A 27,411-nucleotide genomic window follows, 5' to 3' on the forward strand; every position below is an offset into this window, starting at 1 on the left:
AATTTTTCACTGTAAAAAAAAAATTCTAAAGGACGCTATATTAAAAAAACAACACAACCAGCATATATATGTATATATATTTCCCAGGAATTATGCTCCTGGCAGTGTGGCAGACAAGCCAGCCTGAATTATTGTCCTGATGCAAAACAAGTGAAAAAGACACATAACACATAAAAAACAACAACACTGTTTTATTTTTGTTTCTCATTTGTTTGTCTTGTTCTTTTGTTGTTTTTGGTTTATATACCACATATCAGTGAAATCATATGGTTCTCTGTTTTTTCTGTCTGACTTATTTCGCTTAGCATTATGTGACAATTGTTACAATTCTATAATACATGATCTATAAATCCCATTGCGTGTTCACCACCCAGTCAGTTCTCCTTCCATCACCATATATTAACAACACTGTTTTAAATGTGTCATTGAGCTAGCAAACTCAGAAATGAGGCTGAAATAAGTATATTTTAGACAAATAAGAACTAACAGATGGACCTTCACTAAAGAACATAAGAGATATTCTAAAGTTATATTTCAAATAAAAGGGCAAGGATTTCAGATTCAGAAATGCAAGAAGAGTGAGAAAAGATATTAGCAAATATGTACATTCAATGCAATTCCAATTAAACTCCAATTGATATGTCTATGGAATTTGACAGGCTGAATCTGAAATTTACATGGAAGAACAAAGGTCTGACACTCCAGAGAAAAAGAACAAAGTAGGAAGGCTTCCCTCATCGGACATTAAGACTTGTAAAATTAAACCAAGAAAGCCAGTAAATAACTAGCACAGCAAAAAGCAAACAGACCAATGGCAGGAATAAAGACCCTATAAATAGGCTTGCACATGCATATGAAAACTTGATTTATGACGGACAGGGCACTACAGATCGTGGGGAAATGGATGAACTGTTCCATTAATGGTACTGAGACACTAAAAGCAATAAAAGGTTATTAAAATTTACTACATTAAATTAAGAGTTTCTGTTCATCACAAGACATCATAAAAACAAGACAAGCTAAGAACTGGGAAAAAAATACTTGCAATCCATATTGCTCAAAAAGCATCCACAATAATTAAAGAATTGCAACAATCTATAAAAGATGATCCAGAAGAAATAAGGACAAAGGACACAAACAGGGATCTAATGGAAAAGAAAACACACAGGTCCCTAAACATTAAAAACATGCTCAACCTCAGTAAGTTAAGCAGTGTCTTTAAATTCCAGTTTAACTCACAGAGCAATCCATTATATAAACCCCAGTTTGGAAACATTTTAAAAGGTGGATGATACTAAATGTTGTAATGATGAAGACATTGGCAGTGAGTGATGTAAAACCTCTCTCTGTTGGTGGGAGTGTAGGTTTATATAAACCATTTGGAAGACAGTTTGGTGTTCCCTAGTAAAGGTGAAAATTTGCAAACCCTACAATCCAGCAAGTCTACTCTTAGGTACACACTCTAGAGAAATGCTGACACATGTGGGTCAGGAAACATGTACAAGAATGCTCACGGCAGTTTTGTTCATTAGCGGCCACTAATGGTGGTATGAAATCCCTTTCCATATACTGGAATACCATACAGCTGCGAGGCAGGAATGAAACACAGCTCCATGCAGCAACATGGATGAATCCCAAAAAATGCTGAGCGAGGAAAGCAAGACGGAATACATGAAACATTCCACTTATTAAAAGTTCAAACACAGGAAAACGAAACAATACATATTGTTGAAAAATGTATACAGAGGTGATACATCTATAACGAAAACCAAGAGAAGGGATAATTCAAGATTCAGGATGGGGTTAGCTGGGGGAGGGGTCCTGGTGCAGGAAGAGGGAGGTTAGAGAGGGTACCCGGGGATTCCAAGGGACCTGTAATACCCCATTTCTTAAGCTGAGGACGGGGTGAATAGATGTTCATTTCCTTCTTTAAATTGTGTAATACATCAAATACATCTTTTAAATAAATGATGTATTTCATGGGGAAAAGCACACATGTACAACTTTCTGAACATAAAGGGAAACAGATTATAGGCCAACAGGAAAATAATTTATCAATAGGTTTACATTCTATATTTTAATCATAGTGAAATATCAAGTTAGAATTCAATCGAGCTTAGAACTAGAGCTTACAGAGGGACCAGATGATAAACATGACCTCTCATGAGAAGCTATAAAAAGCCATATAACATTATGAACCGCTCTTTTTTGCTTCATAAGTGCAAATCTCAATTACTTAACTCAGTTACATGGAGAAGAGCTGAAGGCGAGATTCCATCCGAGCATGCAATACCACCTGCTAGACCCAGTTAAGCAACAGAAACGCACTTCATATAGTTAAGGCTGACAATGACCTCTAACGTACACCTGAAAAATAGAACTCTTCTGCAACATGCTGGTATTATTTACCCAGCTTCAGAAGAACTGACTGCAGCTTGAAGGTGCTGTTTGTGGTACTGAATTCTTTTGCAAAGCAGTATAAATGCTCACCTGTGTTTGACCATTTTTTGATCGTGACAAAAATGACTGAGGAACCTCGCATAGAACAGGTGCATGACCGCATGTTCTTTGCCTCCAATGTACAAATCCACAGGCATCCAGTAATCTGCCAACGCTGTGTTAAAAGGGCTGGAAGAAAGAGAAACAGTCATTTTTTAAAAACCTGCTTTGCTACAATTGCATGAATTAATGACAGACTGATTGTAATCTGCATTTGCCCTGAAATAAATTATGTCAGAGAAAAACAATGACTTTTCTTTAGAAAGTATAAGAGAAAAGCTTATATAACAAAGGAGAAAAATATCAGATCAATGTTAATTTATACAATTTATAAAAACTGTTTCAGGAGGCATTACTGACATACTTTAACAAATGTCATTTTCATATAAGATGAGAACAAGAGGAAAACATTCCAGCAAAAAGGGTATTTCTGTACAATGCATATTTGAATATCTAGATTTAATTTTTATTATGACAGAAAAATCGAGATGTTTTAGTTCTTACCAATAGGGGGCGATGTGGCGTTTACAATGGGGACTATCTTGTAGATACTAAACGTTCATTTTAAAACAGAAACTTGATCTTATTTTTAAAGTAGCCTTAAAACGTAGATAGCCAGTAAGAGCCCGTATATGGCCTCCTGAATGCAATAAGCCAACTTCGGGTAACTGTCATTAAAGAGCCCAACAACTCTTTCACCTAATAGAGACTTTTCAGTCCACAGAGATTCTAAAAGAAAGGCTTCTTCGTATTCCCTGGTCCTAATGGATGCTGGGGAGGAAAGGAAATGGCACTTCCCTCTATTTTCTGGCTGGGACTCTTGGGGTGTGTGTATGCTTGTGAGAGTGTGTGTGTGTGTGTGTGTGCGTGTCTGAGTTGGGAAGAGGGCGCAGGGCTAGCTGGGGAAAGACCTCTTCATTCCGGGGGAATGTCCCTCTTGGAGGCCATCCAAAGAAGAAAACCTTTGCCTTTGGAGGATTTGCGTTCCATGGTTTCAATATGTTGTGAGTTCTCTTGCCCACACCTCAGGGCACTTCTTTCCTTTATCCGCCATCATGGGCTTGGCGGGCTCTGGCTCTGGCTGGAAGCACGTGCCTGTCGCTAAGCAGGGACACCTGGCCAACCACCTTGAATCAGTATCTTACTGCAGATTGGTTTTTCTCTCCTCCAGGCACCATGCCAGTATTCTGGTAAAACCAAAAAAGTTTTTTTTTCTTTGTGAAGAATGGTTTTCTAGAGAAATCCAACTGCTAATCCAGGTGACAGAAAAGAAAGGGAAGTCAAGGATGGTATTCAGCCCGAAAACAAGTTTGGGACACATTAAGGGGTGAGATGCTGGAAGTCGCTATAGCTCAGATCTACGATGTACCCCAGAAACCATCCAGCGAAACTCAAGCCGGTGCTGAAATGAACAGCGGGCTTTTGTGAGGAAATGATGCGCTAGATGGTGTTCCCAAAGTGGGGGCTGTGAAGGGCTCAGGCAGTCATTGCCATTTAGGATCTCTGTCGTCCAGGAGAAGCTTATCCTCTGAAGCGTTCTGAGAGGTCAGAAGGCTCAGCCCCTTTGCACCCCAAGCCGGCGGCTGCTAAATGCAGTCCACCACAGCCCCTTCTAGAAGGAAGAGCCAGAAGAGGGGCCCCCGCGGTGGGTCCACTGGGGAGACCCTGGCCGTTCCCAGACAGTGGTCACCCTGCACCCCTTCTGCCTTTGCTGGCTACTGCTTACTCCGGATCCCGTTCAAATGGCCTGAACTCAAATGCCAGGGCGGGATTGGGGGATGGGGTGACAGGAGCACCTGTCTCCTGGAAATAGATTATTTTAGAACCAGTGAAGATAAACAGGGCGTTTTATTTTTGTACATGGGCCACGGGGTTTCAGAATAATTGTCCACGGACAAGAGCAAGCTGGCAAGGCCTCTGAAGTATGCTATAGTTTTTCCTGTGCTCTGTGATAGTTTTCTTTGTTCTCATTCTCTCTGTCTACCTATCTACCGACTGCTGTCTCCCTTATATATCTGTTTTGTCAAAGAAACACATGCACATAGCTGAAAAATCAAACAGCACTGAAAGGTTTACAATTCGGAACAATGGTCTCCAGCCCCATTCCTTCACAAACCCCTTCTCGCCCAGGGTCTGTGCCTTTGCCACTTTGAATTCTTTCAGCTGTTTCTTCTGGCAGTTATTAAAAAACATGTTCGTATTCTTCATTGATTACCAATTTTAGAAATTACCTACTGACGGTATGTGTAAGAGGTGCTGCTTCTCTCCTGACGGCCTACACTGCACGCTCCCTGTACAGTTCATCATTATTCTCAGTTAAGTAAATAACATTAAATCTTTACGATCGTATAAATGCAGTTCAATGCGGGGCCAAGAAAGGTATTACTACCAGCACTTCCTTCCGTTTTGCTTTTGCTTTTTCTTGTACTTGGGATTTACTTGACTGTGAAGAATCTAATTTAGTGATCTCCCAACACTCCCTTTACGAGAGCCTGTTTCAGGGAGCACAGCAGACCAACAAGCTTCGAGCTTCTCTACCTTTAAATCCACGTGGTGCTCAGCCAGGCCATGCCCTCGCACGTGCAGAGGACCAGAGCAGTCATCTCAGCCCGGTCTGGGAGTCTCCAATGGACAAGCTTGGCTCAGGGCGTCCTGCTGGCCTGGGTGAGACTTTCTCAGAGCTGCACCGTGGTCCGAGGCTCTCCTGACCCAGTCCCCCGTCCTCCCACCTCTCCCTTCACAGGGGTCAGACCTGCAACAAGGTGAGTCTAAGGGCGCTCCCTGCCGACTCCTGCCCCCTCACAGTTTATGCTTCACAGGCATTTCCCCCAATAAATCTCTTTGTGCATCTAATCTTACTTTGGTGTTTACTTCTTAGAAGACCTCGACTGACGCGGTGCTCAAAACTTGGGCAGGGCTCTACCTGTGAGCGTTCTGAGGGTCGGTGTATCTGAGGTAGTACCAAGCAGAGTCAACAAAGGTATCCATCGTGTCTGTCTCTCTCTTGGCTGCTCCCTTGCACCTAAGAAATAAATGAAGCTCATCAGTTGGTTCCTTTTTTAAATATTAATGCAGTGGTCCACTAGCTTTTGAGAAAGCTATGGCAATCAGTATGAATTTAAAATGTAAGAACAATGCCACATCATGAAAGATAGTGCAGAGAAGCTCTCTTTTTGTATCGTACTGTACAATGACGTTTAAGACATTTACAAAATAAAAGTTTCAGTCTTCAATAATTAAAAGTCTTATTTCCACTTCTCTGAATTTAATCTGGTAGAAAATCTAGCAACCTAAAAGGCCCAGACAGGACTAAGTGTCTCTTTTGTGCACGAACTTCTATTTCAGGCACGTCAGGATTGTCTTCAGCTCAATACTGCCTTATGAAGCTTCAGAGGCAAATCAATTGATGAAGAGAAGTTGAAAACCAAATGTAGCGAAATGTTGCTCTGAAAAATGCACTGGAGAGTGTTTTTAACCTCTTCCTCTAGGGCGAGGGGTGCAGAAGTCCAGTGCAGCGACCTTAGGAAGATAAATCATCCCTGAGGCCCAAAGGCAGTGAGTGACGTGCTGGGGCCAACTCTCCAGCATGCGAGCATCCACTGGGATCAGCTCCGCCCACCATGACAAGTGACATCAGGTTGGTGGCCTGAAATTAGCCCTCGGTGGGAGCCTATAGAGCCACAGAAATCGGCAAACACTACAAATCGAAGCCCCGTCCAGAGAGCTATACAGTACACGTTTACCAATACACCACGGCCTGAACACAGGTTCCTAACAGAAGGGTAAAGACAGATCTACTGTTCAAGAAAGTGGATAGAGATTCTTGGCGTGTGAGGGGCTGAAAGAAAAAGCAATTCTCGTTCTAGGGATAGAGATGCATGGCGAGGACTCAGGTTCCACAAGGGCCCGACTGCTGAACCAACTTGAAGCACGTTCCTAGAGTGCTGGGCCTATAGACTGAAAGAAGCAGGTGCCAAACCATAACTTCTAGGTACCCAAGACGGTGCCCTTCGTCAAGCCGAGTCTTGGAGGGGGCTCGGCGCCCTTGAAGCTCTCTCAAGGCCTGAATCAGCAGTGGATGGGTTGAGTCAGCTATTAACAGGGACCTTTTGTGGCAGAGAAGCCACAGAAGAACCCAGCTCAGACTCCAGGCTCTCCCTCTTGAGGCATGGAAGCAGGGCCAAACACCCCTGCAAATGCCGGCCTTTTGCAATATAAGTCCTTGGGGTTCTTGTAGGATGAGGAACGGCGGGAGGAGCCCCCAAGAGGAAGTGATGAATCTTCTGCTAATTTAGCATGCAGGGGCTTGAGTCTGTTTTTAATTTTTAAGTAAAAGAAGAGTTGCATTTATATCTCGCATCTGTGAAGCAGTTTATAATGGCTTTACAAATATCACCAAAGGAAACAGCCACTCCCCACCGCCCACTTATTCAATGGAAATGGCTAAGCAGAGAGACAGGCGCCCCAGATGGGGGGGAGGGGCTCTGGGGCTCCCAGGGTCCTCCTGCATTTTAGCCAGGGGGCTCCCACTGGGAGCAGTGGGGGCCTGGGAGTAGCACCATTCACCTGTTTCCTACCCCCTCACCCCCGTGCTGCTCTAAGACACCGATCTCCCAGCGTGCACCTCTATGTTAAAGCCAGGTCTTTTTACTTGGAGAGCAACCAACTAGAACGCAGATACTATTCTGGGAAATAATGAGAAGATAAAGGTTACTGCTCCTCCCTCCCATGAGTGCACGCACCCTTACAAGTCAGGAAGAAAACGCAAGACTCGACTGAGAAAAGGACTAACATCTGGCTAAAGCTGCCATGCTGATTTTCTTTGCAATGGTCATGTTGGACCTTGGCGAAGCCAAGTGGCACGTTCTACTACTACACTAAAAGCTGGGTGATGCGGAAGACGCGGCTGGGAGAGTGGGAGGAATAGACGATGGTGACGGTGATGGGTTATCATTCGCGTCATTAGCTCCAACGGTGATAATAGCACCAGAGTGGCAGGCACCGAGCCCCACGCTTCACAGGCATCTTCTCATTTAATCCCCAGTAGCCCTGGGGATTATGAGGTAGATACTGCTCAGGTGCTCACTCTGCAGATGAGTAATGAGGGTGCAGAGAGGTTGGGAACCCACCCAAAGTCTTGGAGCTCAACAGTACGGACCCCACATGTGTTGGGCTCTGGTACCTGTGGTCCTTAGCTGTGCATCCCGTCTGGCAGGCTGGCCCAGTGGCTCTCAGCCCTGGGTGCTCATTACAGCCTGACCAGGCCGCGGCCTGGGCTCTGCCCTCTGGGAGTCTGCAGCCACGTAGGAAACCTCATTCCCACTGAAGGCCACCAACGTCTCCGGAAGCCCTGTCACTGCTTCTCAACAAAGAGGGTGTGCTATTTCCTTCCTCGAGCCCGTGTTTCTACCTTAAAAGGGCCCAGAGCTTCCGATGTCCCTTCCTACAAGCCCCATCTCAAATCCCAAGACGACCTGCATGAGGACCTGGGATAACTGCTGGCGAGTCCTTGGTAAATGGCGGGAAGACATCGGTTTACGGAGAGGTTGCTGGGGGCCACTGTGCAGGATTACGTGTGCTAATGTAGTCTTCCGAACAGCCCTTCAAGGGGATTATTTCAGTTCCAGGTAAGGGAACCAAAGCTCAGAGAACTCAAGTGACTTTCCCAAGGCCACACATCTAGTGTAATCAGCTGGTATGGCATCCTAAAATTACATTTGAGACATGCCAGTGAATTGACAGAAAACATAATCCCACTTCCAAAATAAGAGAAAGGAATACGGTGGGTTTCAGTATATTAAAGAACGAACCCCTGAGCAAACTTGCTGTGGTAGCTTCTACTCTGCTACCAGGGATAAAATCTCCACTGTTACCCGTCACAAGATGGGGAAACTGTAAGGCGAAGAGGAGAAAACATCTCTCATCTCCAAGTAGCTCTTTGGAATATAAAATAGAAGAGAGTGGTCTTAGGAGGAAGTTGTGATGAAAATGTGTAGCTTTGTCCTCAGTTGGATCACATGTTTCTGGGCAAGGTGTGAGCTGACCTGCTGCTCCCACAGCTCAGAAAGGAGAGGAGAGGGCGCCCGGCACAGAAGCTGGGCCCCCCACTCCAGCGCCTTCTCTCAAAGGTCCCCAGAGACCTATGGTATTCTTTCCAGCCTGGTGGGAGTCCCGGAAGAAGGGAGCAGAGTTAGCACCAGGAGGGAGGAGGGAGTCTGAAACCTCCGCAGGCTGCTAGGGCACGTGGTTCCTTACCTGGGGCAGAGGCAGTTCACCCACTCCGAGGCCGTGGCCAGTGGGGAGCCTCCCTTGCCGGAGAAAGACGTGATGCTGGGCAAGGTCACGGGCAAGTCTTCCAGAGGCACAGGCACGGGGCCGCAGGCCGCGCAGTGCACCACGGGGATGGGCGTGCCCCAGTACCGCTGCCTCGAGATCAGCCAGTCCTTCAGTTTGTCACTTGTCACGTCTCCACCCACTCCCTTCCTCCGGGCTTTCTGAGTCAGGGCTAGAAATGCATCCTGCGGCTCATACCTGTGAACTGAGAGGAGAAGGACAGAGGGCCTGTTGTTCCCTTCTAGAAGCGTCACCGTCCCCACGCCACCTGGGATGGCGTGCTAAGTGGTGGTTCTGGGCAGGGCCTCGTGATGGCACTCGTAAGCCCTAGGAGCTTTGGCCCTGTGGGTCCCTTCCTCCCAGAGATACTATTAAAAATTCTATTTTAGGACGATGTGGAAGAAAGAGGAAAATAATTTTGAACCCAAAAAGTTCACTTGTTTTCTTCTGATTTTAAAAGAAATTGCAACCTTTTGGGGGCCCCTAAAAGCATGGTGCTTTAGGCACTGTGTTTGTCCCCTGGGACATCTAATGGGTAAAGTGGCCCTGGCTCTGGGGCCATCCTACACCCTGCCTACAGACAGCCATCAAACATCAGCATTTAGCTGCCAGAAAACAACTGCACGATATGTATTTTTAATGAGTACGCCTCTGCCGGGGGACAAATATCCAGGAGAGAAAAACTCAGAATTACCCCAAAGCACAAGGAATTCAGTCAAGCAGGGGAGTGAACTGAGCCCCCAGTTTGAAAAACCGAACCACTCCTTTTGCACTTAGATGCTCGCCTTTTATAGAAAACAGGGCAGAACACTAATAGTAGAAAAGAGAAATTCTCCTTTCACCTGGAGCTTCTCAGGGAACGAAACTAATGAGGAGAACCAGGCCAACGTGGCTTGCCGACAGCCTGGATCGTGGGTGCCCTGAACGGGTTCAGTGAAGGTGGTCTGCACACCTACTCTGTGCCAGGCTTGTGCACGGCGTTGGGGCACAGAGATAAATTCGGTCTCTGTGATAAATGATAAATGCCATCGAGGGGCTTCGAGGCACGAGGCAGAGGAATCGGGAAGTACAGCTATGCTTAGCGAGAGCGGCTCTTTTCATTAAGGGTCTGAAGTGTCTTCGGAAGGACAGGGTTATCTACCCAGGAACCACTTACACTCTGGAAAGGCACTTTTTACGCCCTATACTCCCACCATCATGCACAATTAGGGCGCAAATGCTCACAAGCTCTCTTAAGAGTCAGTCTTCTCTACACATCCATGTTTTTACACTGCAGAAGCTCATGGATACAAGTTTCCCTGGAAGAGGTCCTTTTCACTCCAGCAGAAGAGTCCCAAAATAAAGTTTAGTTACTGTGATAATCATATTATTCTAGGATAGGGTTTGACTTAGAGTTGATAAACTTCTAGATCTTGAAAAAGAATATTATTTTGTTTTCACAGATTAAGAAACAAGGCTGCAAGATTCTGAGGGGTGGGGATGAGTGAAACGGCACCTGCAGGAAAATATCTCGTCAGACACGTGTCAAGCTCATGAATTTAGAAGTAAGTTCTTAGGCCCGGGCCACAGGGTACCCACCTCAGCGGAGCCGCTCAGTCTCTCTGTGCCATCAGGCAACGTTTCGATGACCTCGGAATAGGACAGGCCCAGGGCTTGGGCTAAGGTGGTGTCCTCTGAGCTGGTGCTGGGAATTCCTATCGAGAGGGGAAGAAACACAAAAGGTCTCCTGTGCAAATGCCCAGATCACAAAATGATTGACAGCACTGACACTTAGCTTTAGCTTCTTAAAGGAGACTCTACCTTTTTCAGTTAGAGAAGTTATAAAAGCACATGACATCTACTGGGGAAAAGGAGAAGAGTCTTGGAGAAACCCACCACGCTAACATGACCACTATACCATACTCGTATTACTTCCTTTAAACCTTTTCCTTTGCTTAGTTTATTTTTAAAAATAGTGGTAATTCTAAAATATGCAATTTGGGGTGCTTTTGGTCACTGAAACAGTAAATCACAAGCATCTGGGGAAGCCTCTTCTTTGAACCCCCTCAGTGACAGAGGACAGTGGCATTCTCCTGAGAAGCAGGGCTGACACCACCAGCACTTCCTAGCACCTTAGAAAAATCCACTCATCAGGAAGCCGAAGGCTGGCAACAGTGTTATTTCATACTGTGCTTTGTTCCCAGAGGCAGCAGTACATTCTGAAGAGACATTTATTCTTCAACCCACACATGCCCTTGAGGAGATGGAGCCGAGCAGAAGTCAATCACTCACGCAGAGGGCCAAGGCCTGCTGCTTCGGCTTCAGCTGTCACGAGAACAGGTCTCTCAGGTGCCAGTCTTTAGGGCAGGGTTTCTCCTTGGCACTAATCACATTCCAGACTTTCTGTGGGGGCTACTGTGTGCACTGTGGGATGATGAGCAGCATCCCTGGTCTCCACCAGTAGCCCCCCGACCCCCAGGTGTGACAGACAAAAATGTCTCTAAAATTGCCACATGTCCCCTGGTGGCCAAATTGGCCCTGGTTGAGAACTCCCGCTGCAGGGTCCACTGACACAATACATCCTGTGGCAACTGAGAGAGACCAAACTAAGGGTAATACACAAAATGCTTAACTCAGATTTCGAAAACAGCCTCTCAGGAACATGGCCCTAAAAGGGCGATTTCATGTTTGGGAGACATGCTCTGTGGGGAGATGGAAAGTTCTGTGGTGTTCCAGCTGAGATTACTGACAAAAAGCACCTAATGAAGCAAATACACATGTTCACCGTGGTCTTGAATAACACTGACTAGTGAGGAAAAACAGCAAGCAGTAACTATTACCGAAAAATGCTCGTGGTCAAGAAGGGAAGAGTCACTCACAAGAAGTGCGTGGTCTGGAGTAACTAGGAGTTCTAGTCAAAGGCAGATATTGTGACACAGAATTTATGCGACCACACAAAAACGTTCTGGACCTCGGGGATGGTCGCACAGAGCTCAGGGGGATGTGCCTGTTTTTGTAACAGGTAGGTGACATGGCAAAAGTACTGCATTATCTCTTATTTATCTGTCTCTGTTCTTCTTGGAGAGCAAGGGGCAATAACTTAGAAAATGTTAATTATGTAACTGTGGGAAATCCAGGCAAAAGGAAAAATGCTTTTCCATGCACACCTAAAAAGTCAGATTTATTTTCCCTTCAGAACTCTCAGCATTGTGTTGGTACTTTGACTCAAAATACCAACAGAAAAGGAAAAAAAGCCACATCAATAAGGGCTTCCTTTATTGTTTACCTTGGCTAGTACAGTAATGAATTTAACTAATTACAAAGGGCATAAAAGCAGGGGAAGGAATTATTTCCCTTAAGCAACGTACTTTCTAGGTTTAAATTGCCGGAAGAGAATGACTTGACTGGCTTAATATATTTTTCTGTGTTGGTGTTTCTTCAAATCACTTTGTCAAAAACCGGATCTGAGAATTGTGAGGAAAAACATGATTTTGATAAGAAATGCTATTTCTTCTGTGTGCTAGGAAATAGAGTGTGGAAATAACTTTCTCTGCAGGGTTTTGGCACTTTGGAGACTGGCTAGAATCGACAGTAGGAACGTTGAAAAGAGAGCCACGTGGGCCCATCCTGAGGGCAGATCTTGGACAGGGCTGTCGTAGGCTGTCATCCCTCGGACAGTCACAGACTTCCTGTTAAGTGATCGTTTAGAACTCTGACGAATGAGTAAGGCTGCCAACGGTATCCAATTTACAGTTCTAAATAAGCCTTCCATTTTATTGCTGTTTCATGATCCTTTTCTTGAATAGCTCCAGTTCACCTCCTCCACAAAGGCCTCACCCAAAACCCAGCCCACGCTGATCATTTGTGCACTGAACCCCCATCTCAGCAGCTGCTGTTGGCTCTGAGTCCTGAGACTGGGTTTTCAGCTGAGTTGTGCTGTTCCCCACATCAGAGGTACAAGTCTCACCAACGGGACCTACTGGCAAGATCGACAGGCCAGATATCCTTTACTGTTCTCAAGAGCAGCTAGCAAAGTGCGATGCACTTGATATGCTTTCAGAATGTAGTTGTTAAATAAGGGACGTCTGTTTTCACGAAGAGGCAAAACAGAGCATGGAACCAACAGTCAGCTCTTTCACTTGACAGCAATGGGCTAGTCTTCTGATTTGAAGCCTGCTAAATACACTATTCTGATCACATTTGAATAGCTGCTTACCTATTTTTGAATCCAGAGAGCCCTCAAAGTCAGCTTTGGCCAAGATAACGACAGGGACCTCCTGCTGGGTGAGCATGTTCACAGCGGTCACAGGCGTGAGGCAATCTGAAAATGAGAGCAAGAACTGTGGACACCTGTCCGCTGGGGCCCCTGAATCTCAGCGGAAACAGGTGAGAAAAATAAGCATTAGACCTTCGGTATTTTGTGCTAATTGCTAAAGAATTTGTTCTTTGAAGGTATTGATAGATAATTCACACCACTGGAAAATCAAAAGATTAAACAAATACACGAAAGTGTTCATCTGTATGAACTAATAACAAAAGAAGTGAAAATGCATTTCTATTTTCCAGATGGTGGAGAAAAGACGTTCCCACCACCCTCTTTTCCTCTTGGAAAACACCTCAAATATACAGAAGAATGAGCAACACAGAAATTTATCTATGGTAGAACTAGGGAGACGTCTGGAATTCCAAACCGTAACACTTGAAGATGGAAGTGGACAGAAGAGTAGAAAATGACTGTTTAGCCGTACAAAGACTAAACAGTTCCTTCCCACGTACCCTTTCTTAGGAGAAACTGGAGAGTGTGTTCCAGCAAAATGAGGGTAAGTCAAGAAACAGACAGTCATGGGATCCAGGAAACAGAGGGTCTAACAAAGGAAAGAGGATTGGATATTTGCAGAACAAAGACAGAGGGAAATCCTAGGATGACAGCTGTGTAGCAGAGGCCTGGGGTGTGAACTGTCAGATGTGAGCAGGACAGAAGGCCCCCAGGAAGCATCTTCAGGATAAAAAGGGAATCAATACATTATCTGGCAGGTTGGAATGTGTAGAAAACTGTATTGACAGGCGTTTTAAAGAGCTTCTGGGAGGGTGTGGGAAGACTTAGTCAGAAATTCAAAGAATACAAAGCAAATGAAAAAAACGATGACATGTGAACTTCAGGAAAACTAAAGTTATATAAAAAGGAATATGTAATCACAGTATACGTGGCTCAGTTGGGAACAATATTTATGTGGTCATAATAAAACACTTAATTTGGAAGTATCCAAACAGTGTGTCATCTTAAGTGAAGCTTGTTACAATTACTGCGGCGGGAGATAAGCCAGACATCCATGATCTTCCCTGGAAGCACGGAGACCCAAATAAAGTCCCAAAGGAAGAAGGGAGGAAAGGCTAAACTCAGTCAGTGAGTTCACTTGAGCTCACTGTAACATAAGAAATTAATAAGTTGTAATTTACGAATGCCTACTATTTACCTTTGCCATGTTTTAAGACTTTATATAATTATCTAACATATGTTTTCCGAACCCCAAAGTTAAAATAAGCCTAGGGATTAGGACTCATTTTTCAAAGAGGTCAAAGAGAGGCTCTGTAGGCATCTCAGCCAGCTCTGATCTTCTTTCATCTTGAGTGTCAGGAAGACAGGATGGGGTACGGTGGGGACAGAGTGAGCTGTGACCCACACAGGTCTCCATGCCTAAGGTTTGGCCAGCACCCTTGGTACTATGGCTGAGAGGCACCTGCTGCCCGAGCTGCCTAACGGCTGACACATCTCAATTACTTCTGATCCCATATTGTCCCATCTCAAAGAAGAGGTGAACATTTGTGAACTCTGCAATTATGTTGCAATATTATTAGGAGGATGGAAGGTGCAGGATGGTGAAGTGAAGAGTAAAAGTCACTCGATGACGTCTAGAAGTGGTGAGCTGAGAGACAGCCATGTAGGCATATTACAGACACATGCAGGTCTCTACCAGAGAAGCGGCTGTGGCACAGACTGCCAGTTGATTCCACATACGACTCCCCTTCTGATTCAGCAATAGAATGTTCAGCTGGACACATGGCTGCACCGCAAATGGCAGCACTGCCCTGTGCCCCTGCACTAGGTGTGGCCACGGAGCACGTGCAGAGACAGCTTCTAGTTCATTCTCTCAGAGAAAAGGAGCACACCCTTCTTTCCCCGTCTTTCTTGCTGCAATGCAGATGAAGTGTAGAACCTCTTAGAACACACAGCTAAGGGCAAGGTCCGAAGAAAGCCAAGCAGGAAGACAGAAAGAGCCGTGGTCTTGGCCGCTTCCCGAAGCAGACCTGTCATTTGTACTCCGAGTTTCATGTGAGCGAGAAATAAACTCCTCCTGTATTTTAAAATCACTGTTTTTCTAGGACTCTGTCATAGCCACCAAACTTATATAGTAAGAAACACATACTCAAAATAATGAAAAGTAGTTGGGTAGTTACTATTGTTGTTAGTAATACTTTTGACTTTTCATGTAATATACATATATCACTTGGGTTTTAAAAAACACAAATTAATTTTTAAAAAGAGAGATGGAAATTAATCTTGAAGTAGTATCATTTTATATCTGGTAAGTTAGCAAACATGTTGAGAAGGGTAACATCCATGTTTGTGAAGGTGCACTGAAATTCATGCGTCATTGCCTATGGCACCGTAAACGGACGTAGCCCTTTCAGAAACCAACAAAAGCAACATGTAACAGGAATGGGAAAATGCTCATAACCTCTGACCAAAAAATCCCGCTCTTGGGAAAGGTCTCCTGAGGAAGTAATTCCACAGAGGCAAAATGCTATGTGGACATAAATGGTTACAGCAGCTATCTCCATAACAGCCCCAAACCCCAAAAAAGGCCAAATATTTACTCCAACAGGGAGGATTTAGGAAACCATAATACATTGAGTAGATAGAATTTATATATGGATTAAAAACAATTGTGAAGCCTTCATAAGAACAAAAAAATATTTTCTGATATTAAGTGAAGACCAAAAAATAAAGACAGAAGCACTTGGATGTTTAAGATACACGTTAGTGGGAACATGAGTTAAAAAGGAATACGACCACAGGCAAAAGAATGAAGTTGGATGCCTACCTTTGCCATATGTAAAAGTTTACTAAAAGCTGGATGAAAGACCTCAGTATAAGTTATGAAACTATGAAAGTCTTAGATAAAAGACTTTTATCTAAGATAAAAACATAGGTATAAATTCTCGGGCAATTGTTTCTTAGCTATATCACCAAAAGCAAAAGCAATGAAAGAAAAAATAGGTAAACTGGGCTTCATCAAAATTAAAAACTTTTGTGCTTCAAAGGACACCATCAAGAAAACGAAAACCCACAGAACTGGAGAACATTTTTATAAATAATATATCTGATAAGGGACTTGTGTCTAGAATAAAGAACTATTAAAATTCAATAATAAAAAGACAACTCAATTAAACAGTGGGCAGAGGATCTGAACAGATGCTTCTCCAAAGAAACACAAATGGCCAATAAGCACATGAAAAGCCGCCCGGCACCCTTAGCCATCTGGTAAACCCAAATCAAACCACTATGAGGTATCACAACACACCACACCACCAGGGTGACCACAGTCAAAGATAGACAAGTAGATGGGGGCAGGGGGTTGTCACTGTGCAGGGATATAAATGATAAATGTCTAACTATTACATTGTTTTGTACACCTGAAACTAATAAAAAAATGTTAAAAAAAAAAAAGACAGACAATAACAAGTGATTGTGAAGATGTGGAGAAATTGGACCCCTCAATATACTGCTGGTGGGAATGTAAAATAGTGCAGCTGCTTTCTGATAGTTCTTCAACCAGTTAAAAACAGAGTTACCATAAGACCCAGCAAATCCACTCGTAGACAGACACACAAGGAAATGAAAATATATGTCCATACAAAAATTTCTACAAATGCTCATCGCAGCATTATCCATAACAGCTAGAAAGTGGAAACAACCAAAATGTCCATCCACTGACGAATGGATAAATAAAATGTGTTGTATCTACACACTGGAATGTTATTCTCACATAAATGGGGATGAAGTACTGAGACACGTTACAACACGGATGGACCTTGAAAACATTCTACTGAGTGAAAGAAGCCAGTCACAGAAAGGCAAATATCATAAGATTCCATTCATACGAAATGTCCACAAGAGACCTTTGGAGACAGAAAGTGGATCAGTGATTGTCCGGGGCTGGGGGAAACAGGAAGAATGGGGGAAACAGGAAGAATAGGAAGAAATCCCAAAGGCATGGGGTTTCTTTGGGTCAAGATGAAAATGTTCTAAAATTGACTGTGGTGATGGTCGTACAGCTGTGTGGAGACATTAAAAACCACTGAATTGTACACTTTAAATGGGTGAATTTTATAGTATGTGAATTATATCTCAATAAAGTCATTACGAGAAAAATATTTTTTAAATGTAGAGCACTGCATTGAAGGGTTGGATTTTTTTCATTTTTCCCCATAAAAGTTGTTATGACAGTTTTGCAATTAGAAAAGAAAATCGGTCTTGACACTTAATATGAGCAGATTTGTAATGATTATACAGTAGCAATTTGTATGCTTGCTTCACCTGGTCAAAAATCGGTGTCTAAAAAAGAACAAAACTAAAACCTGAAGCTCCTGACCAGGTCTAGTGTTCTCCGTATTTCTCAGCAGTCATGCCGGGGAGATGTGAAGCAGGAAGCCAGGAAGCTGTAGGAAATCTGAAGCGACTGAAGCATCTCACACAGCGGCCAGACAACAGCTGAACACTGTAAACAGCAAAGGAAACTTGCAGGGCAGGTAGGTGCCCTCTGCTCTCACAGCCCCGGTGCGAGGAAGGCAGGTCTGTCATGCCTTCTAGAAAAACCGACACGTGGCTTTCCTTCGCTGTTCAGCAAAGCAGTGCTCCGTGCAGCTGGCTTCCAGGGGCCGTCTGCGGAAATGGGGTTCGTGGTCACTAAGTGTGAAAAGTGCCACCTGACGTCCTCTCTTCGGAAGTCACGATGAACACCAGCACAGCAAAGGTTCTCAGACGTCCAGAAGCAAAGAAACCTACTTGTTTTCATTTATTCCCGGTTATCTGAGCACAGCTTTTCTCTCTGCGTCACATCCATATTAACATGCGCTGAACGGGTGCTAGTAGAAGCAGTTTGGTTGAAGAACAAGCTACTGTCTACAGGATTCTGTTCTTCACCCTTCTGTCCCACGCCCATGCTGATACTGTGGAGACGCGAGTAGACGACAGGGAGCAATTAGTTAATGCTCCGGGACTTCCAGGAGATGAAGCTCCTGCTCTAATGCGTCAAGGACAACAGGGTTCTAAGGCACCCTTTAAGATGACCTCATGTACCCTCTTGGTGAAAAATGCGCTGTACAGACCACTGGTGACTCAGAGCTGTGATGTGTGGTTCCAAAGCCCTGGGGCTTGAATATTTCCCTTTTAGGAATGGAAGAAAAGACTCCAGGAAAAGCCAGAACAGCTTGACGATATTTCCCTCTTGATGCTTTTTCTGGTTTCTAGTTCCTATCAGGTCAGAGCTTACATAACATGACTTAAGTCAGAGGAGGTCAGCTGAGAAAAGGAAGGCAACGTCGATGATTATGGAAAACTGGATTTCAAGAACTCTACAGGGAAGGGCCTTACTTTTTGCTCTCTTAAAGGAATCTGTGCCAAATTATGCCATGCTGAGCAAAAAACAGCACCTTTAATCAAACGTCAGCAACCCAGTTGCCAAGCCAGAAACCAGGAAGTCGTCTCTGCCCTCAACCCTTCCCGAGTTCTCAGAGCTCTTCCCGCCCCTCCATTCTGACAGCGCTGTTCTGGGGTCTTCACTATCTCCTACCTTAACTAATGAGGTAAGCTGGTCCTCCCGCCTCCAATCTGCCATTCTCGCGTCACCCTGCCCACGTGTGTCACCATCCTCCTTGGTGCCAGTCACAACTGTGTGATGCCATAATTTTCAATGGTCACTGCTGTAACACTCGCCACCCTAAAACCTGACATTCGAGGGAAAACCAAGCCGCTTGCCTGATCTGAACCCGTTGGCAAGGGTAAATGACAACAGTGATATAACGTTCAGGTTTAACATGTGACCTCAAAGGCCAAAGGAGGCATAAATCTATATTCATATGGTAATTTTAATTCACCCTTTGGGAAAACTGCATTATGCTCAAAGCAATTTGGCCTTCGTGGGACTAATGCCACATGTCAAAATCCAGAGACTTGACGTGCAAATTAACCTCAAGACTCTTAATAAATTGACGTCTGCAAAAAGAATACTTCCACTCTGAAAATGAGAATTGGAAAATTCAGAGCCAAGTGTAATGTTCCATTTGGAATTATTTCAGAGACTATTAAAAAGAAGAGAGAAGGAAGTTAACAGGCCAGTCAGTGCCAAAACAAAATGACCAGGCCAAATCAGATGAGCTGATGCCAACGCGGTCCTGAAAACACTGCTCTTTGCAGATGCTAAAATAATTTAATTTTTTACATACGAAAATGTTTTGAATTTACATAATGACTTTCATGTCAGGAACTCCATCTTTTGTAACTCATTAGCTCGTTAATCCCCTTTTAATATTACCTCATTTTAATTTGTGGCCCCAAATTAACTGTAAGAAAAAAAAATCTAAGAGCTAGATGTGTACATTTCTTAGTTTTTCAATTTTAGATAGTATTCAACCATCATACTCCTGAACCTCAAAATGTCCCTGAGAGCAAAAGCTGTGTATTTTCCCTTACACTAAACAGTTGAAAAGATCTCATTTTGAGTTAAGTAGGATATAAACCTGAAGGAGACCGCTACGTTGGACTTTATAAACACACTGAAATTTTAACTCAGAGTCTTTTCTCTATTTCAATATACAACAGCAATGAGATAAAACCAAATTATATGTCCTGTGCCAGAGCAGTTTACATATACATCTGGTTGTCCTCTGTCAGGACTCCCTGGAAGGAAGGGTTGTGAAAGGTCATCCACGTGTCCCGGAGTGCTTAGCACGTAGTAGGTTCCTTAATAAGTTCACTGATTGGAACCCTCGCTTTAATGTGCAAGTAAACAATCAGAAGTCTTAAGCAGATGTAAGTTGGGATAACGTTGTGTAGCCTTCCAACCTGATGTCAGGACATCTTTCCTTCTGGTTATCTGAATAGCAATTTTAAAAAAACTATATCACCACCCAAAACATTTTTGTTAGTAAATAATTCAAACACACCCCAGTAATTCAGGCTGTGTGCTTTGAGTTGAAGTTTATGAAAAGAGAACGGGGTGAGATTTGTATAAAAACATTTCCATTTCTCCAGAGACAGTCTTCTAATCAATAGGCTACTGCCTTCCGCCCGCCTGGGATCCACACCCACTTCCTCTGGGAAGACCCTCTGAGTTTGTTTTGGAGAGCTATCCCTTTCTCATTGGTTAGAGTCTTGGTGGTCTGTCAGGAAAGATACCTGGTCTTCCCGTGGCCAAGAAAAAGGCCACGGGCCCCAGTTATACCCATCAGAACCAAGTGCTCCAGGCTCTTGGCTGGAGGGCGAGGTGACAGCAGAGTGCCTCAGTCAGTGGTACTCTAGAGACTGTTAATTCATGCCTGCTGCCAAACTCCCATGGCTGCCTGGTCCAGGTCTTCTTCCAGACTGTTCTTCAGTGGTTCTTCTAGTCAGCAAGCTTTCGATGCCTTCCAGTACGGTTTCCTTTTCCTCTGGGCTGGCTAGAGATGGATCCTGTTGCTTGTACCCATGCGCATACACATGCGCCATATCCTCACTGACCAATAAGACTTGCTATGCCATTTCCAGGTCAGCGCAATCTATTCTCTGAAGACCTGTATTGAGCAGGACTCTGTGCGTCAGCTCAGATGACTATGACTTCTCTAAAACAATAAATTTAAGTTGCTGAAAATGTGTCCTCTAATTCTCAGTGGCTTCCTTCCTGTCCTTGTCAGTGCAGTTTTATTTGATGACGGAATTATAAATGGAGCAGAAGGTTCTGTTCCTATTAGAAAAAGAGTTTTAAATCTGGATTATATTTAAAGGGAAAGATTTGAGCTTTCAGCCAAAAAATTCAAGAAGTAGACAACCTAGTAACTCAAAGTGAAACCGGGGGGTAACTTAACATTTTTAATGCTCTTTTTCACCCTCATGTTTAAAAAAAAAAAAAAAAGTCAGGCTAAGATGAAGAGCAAATCACATACACGACGTATGTGACAGACCGTGAACTCCGTGCAGCACCGTTGAAATGTACGCGTAAGGCCCGTGCCCCCGTCCTAGCCTCAATGTGCCCACTCACCCTTGCCAGGGACTAGCGCCTTCTCCAGGGCTTCCCTCAGGGAGCTGTGCCCGTGGAAGAGTCTGTGGCTGGGAGTGACGGCCACGTGGGAGGTGCCGTAAATCGCCTCGGGGGTGGTCGTGTAGGCAGCCAGCTTTTCTCCTGTGACCTGCCCATCAACCTGGCAGGGGCAAAGCAGAGTCATGTCATTTTTCAGTCCTCCCCTGGACTGCTGTGCTCCCCATACATCCCCTGCTCCTGCCCTCCTCAATCCCAAACAGTGGGTGCAGTTTCTGGGTGGGGGCCATAGATGGTCCCTGGCAGGGGCAGAGGAGGGCGGGAGAGAAAAGGATCACAGTTCATCTTCCCGAAGCCACCCGCCCGCACCCCGTGCCCACCACCAGACATGCTTGGTTCCCCGGAATGAAGGTGCTTGAAGACGCTCAGAGAGATGCCGGCCTGTCTTCCTGGCTCCTCTGTTCACAGATCAAAAATAACTGTCAATGTATTATTGGTTCTGTCCCGAGAAAGGAACTATAATTTCCCCCGGGATTTAAGGTATAGTATAAAACAGAGGCAACTACTTTTCTAGCCAGAAAAACAATCATTGAAGTTAATACCATTTTGAAGAGGAAAGAAAGGACAGCCTGAGCTGAGCTCACGACTGAGTGTTCCTAGGGCTGGTTAAACGCCTTTCAAGGAAGAAGCATACATTAGGCATCAATGAATGACAATTACGTGACAGACTCGGAGGACACCGAGAGGACAGATGCTCCTTCCTTCACACATTCATTCCAATGCGTTCAGTGCTAACGATGTGTGAGGCACTCGGGACCTACAACCAAAAGTCCACACTATGCCGAGTCCCCCCCCCCCCCCCCCCCCCCCCCCCCCCCCCCCCCCCCCCCATTAGGTGTCACCTACGGAGCCAGGCCTGTGGCCCCAGAGCTACAGCCACATGGCCCTGCCCCTGCACGACTGTGTCCCCTCCCCCGAGACGTCTCATGTTCAGGTGGGTCCAAGAACGGAGAGGGAAACATTTTTGTAGTAAACGTGTTGGGCAAGGGAGAGACTGTAGAACATTCCATGTACAGCAGGAGTGGTTCTGAGACCCACATCCTTCAGCCTAGTTGAGAAGCAAAGGTCTTAGACACGGGACTAGACCCAATGTAGTGCACAGGACCCTAAAAGAGATGGCCCTGAGAGTCTGAACAGAAGTCACCGCTGGACTGAGTGTCACAAGTCTCACCACCTTCTCACCCAAGTGGAAAGAGGAAAAGCTCAAAAAGGCTTTGTTTCTCAAAGGTTTTCAAAGCACACACTCCCTGCCGGGGGCTCCCATGTCTGAGTTGGAGTGAGTCGGGTCACTTGTGTGAGGAGATGCACGGAAATCGTGAGCTCAGCGACAAGCAGCAGGTGCTCAGCAGACGGCAGATACGGCTGTCAGGAGGACAGAGCCTAGGCAGATGGGTCAACGTTGTCTCCTGGCGGCTGCTCCCACCTCTGGAGGGTTTTCACTGGGACTAAGGGCGGGAGGGATGCGTAGGACACAGAAATCTTGATTTGAGAAGCAGAAATCAGAAGGACAGAAAAGAACACCCAGGGAAGAAAGCACTCGATCAACTTTCTAGTCAGTGAAGACAAAGAGAAGAGTTTGAGGGGCACGTGCCGAGCAGGTGGGCCTCGGCAGTGACCTTCAGCATGTGACAGACAGCCTCGGGTCTCTTAGCCTTTATCCTGTTTGGTGACATGGACCCATGTGAGAATACGAGAGCTATGGACGCTGTTCAGGAAAACGCCCACACAGACATTTTGCACATGCTTTGGGGGAGTTTACGGACCCCCAAAGACCCTCTCTATCTGCGCTGTCCAATATGGTAACCAGAGCAGTATGTGGCTATGGAGCACGTGGCATGTGGCCAGTACGTGGTAAGAGGAAAAATATAGCAGATTTCTAACACTTTGTGCTAAAACAGAGTGCAAACTATTTCCTTAATAAACGTGTTTTACTGATCATATCTTGAAACTGTAACATTTTGCATATAATGGGTTGAATAAAATGTTTTTAAAATTAATTCCACCTGTTTCTTTGCACTTGAAAAAAACTGACTACTAACGTTTGAAACAACGTATGTGACTCGCAATCTTTCTACTGGACAGCACTGCTGTGGAGGCCAAGTTGTCAGTCTCTTCAACGTGTTCTAACGACGCAGAAGAAGATTTGTGAGCATTAATTGCTGGAAAGGCTACGGCGTCATCACCTTTAATGTGAAGTCCAGGTGGCAGCCCACGCAGTCCCCGATCCAGTGGGCTTGCATGCCTTTTATTCCATACCATTCCGGAAGGTCTGCCAAGGCATCCTGCATGGCCTGTAGAAGCACAAAGTTTGAGAAAACAAATGATTTGGGGCTTGCTAAGGAAGGACGGGTGGGGACAGAAGGAGGCTCAAGATTTAGCCCTCTTCTCATTCCCTTGCCAAGCAGAGGAGCCCGGCAAAGGTCACTGAAACAGATGTGCTCATCGTGACTCAATTTAGTGAGCTGGGTCTGACCAATGTCTGTCTCCTGTGTGGGCCAAGGTTTCACGGGAGAAAGGAAATTAACAAGGAAAGACCATAATTAACGTCTTGCCTGAATGTGGTGAATGCATTCTCTCCCACAGTCTTGGAATTAAACAAAAGAAATTCAAGTCTATGAATTCTGAAACTCTAAGATAAGCCATTCATGGTTATGGGTGTTCTACAACTCACCTATGTCATATATAAAACATTATATATTACATCTTTGCAATTGAAAAATAAAAATTAGTGGAAAGGAAACCATCACATTGATTTTACAAACATTTGCTATTAGAAGTGAATATTTATTTTCATCGTTATTTGTCTACTTTTAATCCTAAATAAAATGGAGGCTTTTCAACAAATTATTCTCTATGGCCTGAAGCACATGCCAACCCTTATCATTTGATGATGAGACACTTTCTTTCAACAGAAGTAAATCAATCATGTATTTGTAATGTGAAGAGTCCAATTTAAAATTCCTATTTGTATTATGCTTAATACGGGCAACATAATGATACTTTGTCTAGTGTTTTGTAATTCATAAAGTGCTTCTACACACATCTCTTCTCATACACCAAGGTGTGCTAGCTCACTTTCAGATCCATGAACTTGAATCGAGCAAGGTTATAGCTCTCTCATGCAAGGCTGCAGGAATAGACGTGACGGAACCACGACCAGATTTACTAACAACGTTCTTTTCCCCGAACCGCAGAGATTCTTCATCTGTATCTGTCATCTACCTATCCATTCATTCTCATCAGAAGGCTTTGGAAGCTTCAACATCCAGAAATTTCTTCTGAGGCAGAAATTGTGGATAATGGACACCATCAAGCTGAGCAGAAATGTGTCCATTCATTTGTTTATCCCACCAGAATGCATTAACCACCCACTCCTCCACACCACGACCTCATCTAAGGACTGCGGGCCTGGGCATACACAGCGGGAGGTGCCAGAGTCCCTAACGTTCTGTAAATATGCAGTTCCCCCTATCTGAGGGGGAAAATGTTCCAAGACCCCCAGTGGATGCCAGAAACTGCAGCTAGTCCTGGACCTTCCTATACATACACACCTATGAGAAAATTTAATTTACAAACTAGGAACAGTAAGAGATAAACAACAACAACTAATAATAAAATAGAACAATTATAACAATATACTGTAATAAAAGTCATGGAAATGTGGTCTTTCTCTGATAACTGAGATGGCTACTAAGTGACTAACGGGTGGATAGCATACGAGGTCTGACAATTAAGTTCGCAAGCTTACTGCAATGTGTTGCTAACCATTTTTGATATCAGAGGGAATATTCATTATGCATTTGTACTACCGGACACACAGTTAACCAAGTTTACTATTTGGAAGTGCTGAAAACGCTACATGAAAAAGTTAGATGACCTGAACTTTTCACCAACAATTCATGGCTCGTGCGTCACGACAATGCACCAGCTCACACTGCACTGTCTGTGAGGGAGTTTTTAGCCAGTAACAAATCACTGTATTGGAACACCCTCCCTGCTCACCTGATCTGGCCCCCAATGACTTCTTTCTTTACCTGAAGGTAAAGGAAATATTGAAAAGAAGACATTTTGATGACATTCAGGACATCAAGGGTAATGATGACAGCTCTGACGGCCATTCCAGAAAAAGAGTTCCAAAATCGCTTTGAAGGGGGGACTAGGTGCTGGTGTCAGTGCATAGCTTCCCAAGGGGAGTACTTTGAAAGTGACTGTAGTGATACTCAGCAATGAGGTAGGTAGCATTTTTTCTAGGATCAGTTTGCGAACTTAATTGTCACACCTATAATAGAACATGAGCTCGCAGAGCCATATGTGCATGTGACAGTTTAAGAATGCTCACAAAAAAAAAAAAAATAGAAACATGAAGCAGTTTCTGTTACTGACAAGACAGTCTTGAAACGTTGAACAACTGATTTCAGCCTGACCCAGAGGTTGAAGGGAGCTCTGGGATCTGAGCTTTGATATTCTGTCCTGAAGACGCATGAGAGAGAGAAACGCGTCAGTTGGTAAGAATTGGTAAATGTCGCTAGGAGTAAGTTCTTTCCCCAAAACCTGCTGCTTGGGAAATCAGGACATGGCATGTGGTGTCCAAATGATGAATGAATCACACATCGGAGTTACCGGGTCCCTGTCAATTTCAATTATGAAACAGCCACTGAGCTCCTACACAGAAGACACTGTGTTTGGTGTAATAAAGGTGTCAGGAAATTGGAGGACACAGGAACATGTCAAACTGCCCCTGAGCCCTGAACCTGGAAACCCGAGAGGCAAAAGATGAAGAGACCAGGTAAACGGTAAGAAAAAGAAAGGGATGGAGAGGAAAACCAGTGATTAAAACACTTAAAAGACACAATCAAATAAAAAAAAGTTGAGGGCAAAAATAAACTGTAGTGTGTAGGGAGGCACATTTAGGTGATACATTAGAGAAATATGAGGAGGTGATTATCCTAAAAGTTGGAAGAGTGGATAATTTGAGGGAAAGGGAGGCAGTTAATCATTGGGACAGGGCACACAGAGGGCTTCTGGAGTGCTGGCAAAATTCGGTATCTTGACCTACTTGGCAGCTGCACTAAAATAATTAATAAGCTACCTATTTGTTTTATATAGTTATCTGCATCTCATTTTACAATTAAAAAATGTACAATTTCAACAAAAACTTACTACTAAGTTTTGTATTGTGTTAACCTAAAAATAAAAGGGCCTTTTAAAGTGACAGGCAACAAGCATTTATTGACAGTGATAAGAATAGCTACACAGGAATCATTCTCTCAGGCAAAAGCCTAAATAATGTTCCCCAAATAGCTATTCTTATTGATCTCAAAATCGTGATGCCTCTCACTTTGAAAGGCCCTTTTATTTTCAGATTAACATACCAGCAGCTACAAACAGGCCTAACGTGGCCTCACCTTCATGGGCTGGCATCCCCTGGACCCAGGTATGGCACCTGCAGAGCCTCTTTTGTGCTCACGGCTTCCATGGCCTGCCGTCCCTCTGACTGTGAAGCCTTCGTAGGAGCACAGACTCCCTCCTGGTTTAGTAGAGGTCAAAATGCCTTTATCTGAGATCAGGAGTTCTTCCCTCAAGGGGGGCAATTGCCCCATGCTGGCAAGGGCGGGGGAAATGCAGGCGTCCCAGGAGTCCAGTTCCCAGTGGGAGCATTTAAATGCACGCCTACAAGATGGATTTTTTTATTGACTAACGTAAGTTTCTAAAAGACAAAATAATTTCTAAATGAGTCTAAAAGAAACTTTAGCCATCCGAGCAGGTGCTCTAAAATTTCTTACTGTTTGTCTTGCCTTAAACCTGAAGAACTGGATAACTCAATCCAGAAATTTGGTAAAATTGGAAGTCTAATAAGATTTTCTAAGCTTCAGCAGCTTTCAAGGCCTTTTTCATTTTGAAGTTAACAGCTCTACACAGGTCCTAACTCTGAATCCCACGATGCTCCCAGAGAGTAGGGCATAGGGACATGCTGGCCTGTGACCTCCCTGACCCAAATGCAAACGCTCTGCTTTTTCTTTATATCCCAGCAGGCCCAGAACCTATGGCCTCGTACCGGGCAAACGCTCATTCAATTCCCATTTATTTCCCTCGAATCAAGGGAGACTATCAGACAGCAGTAATATAGACCAGATCCCCAGGCACCTAGGAAGGGAAATAATGACCTCTGTAGAACACGTCCTACGTACAGGCACTTACACAGATGTTGCCTCATTTCACCTTCACAACAGCACACGTCAAGTACACA

At 44.4% G+C, this 27,411-nt stretch overlaps 1 protein-coding gene across 1 annotated transcript in view; it reads right to left on the bottom strand.

Moving 5' to 3' along the window:
• Positions 1-27,411, bottom strand: part of LARS2 (leucyl-tRNA synthetase 2, mitochondrial) — a 122,287-nt gene that overhangs the window by 35,362 nt on the left and 59,514 nt on the right. The window contains 8 exon segments of the mRNA XM_033133036.1: positions 2,491-2,628; positions 5,423-5,521; positions 8,755-9,022; positions 9,025-9,037; positions 10,411-10,526; positions 13,028-13,132; positions 21,108-21,267; positions 23,348-23,455. Coding sequence (XP_032988927.1) covers positions 2,491-2,628; positions 5,423-5,521; positions 8,755-9,022; positions 9,025-9,037; positions 10,411-10,526; positions 13,028-13,132; positions 21,108-21,267; positions 23,348-23,455 — 1,007 coding nt within the window.

Source organism: Rhinolophus ferrumequinum, chromosome 17 (assembly GCF_004115265.2).
Source record: "Rhinolophus ferrumequinum isolate MPI-CBG mRhiFer1 chromosome 17, mRhiFer1_v1.p, whole genome shotgun sequence".
Lineage (NCBI taxonomy): Eukaryota > Metazoa > Chordata > Mammalia > Chiroptera > Rhinolophidae > Rhinolophus > Rhinolophus ferrumequinum.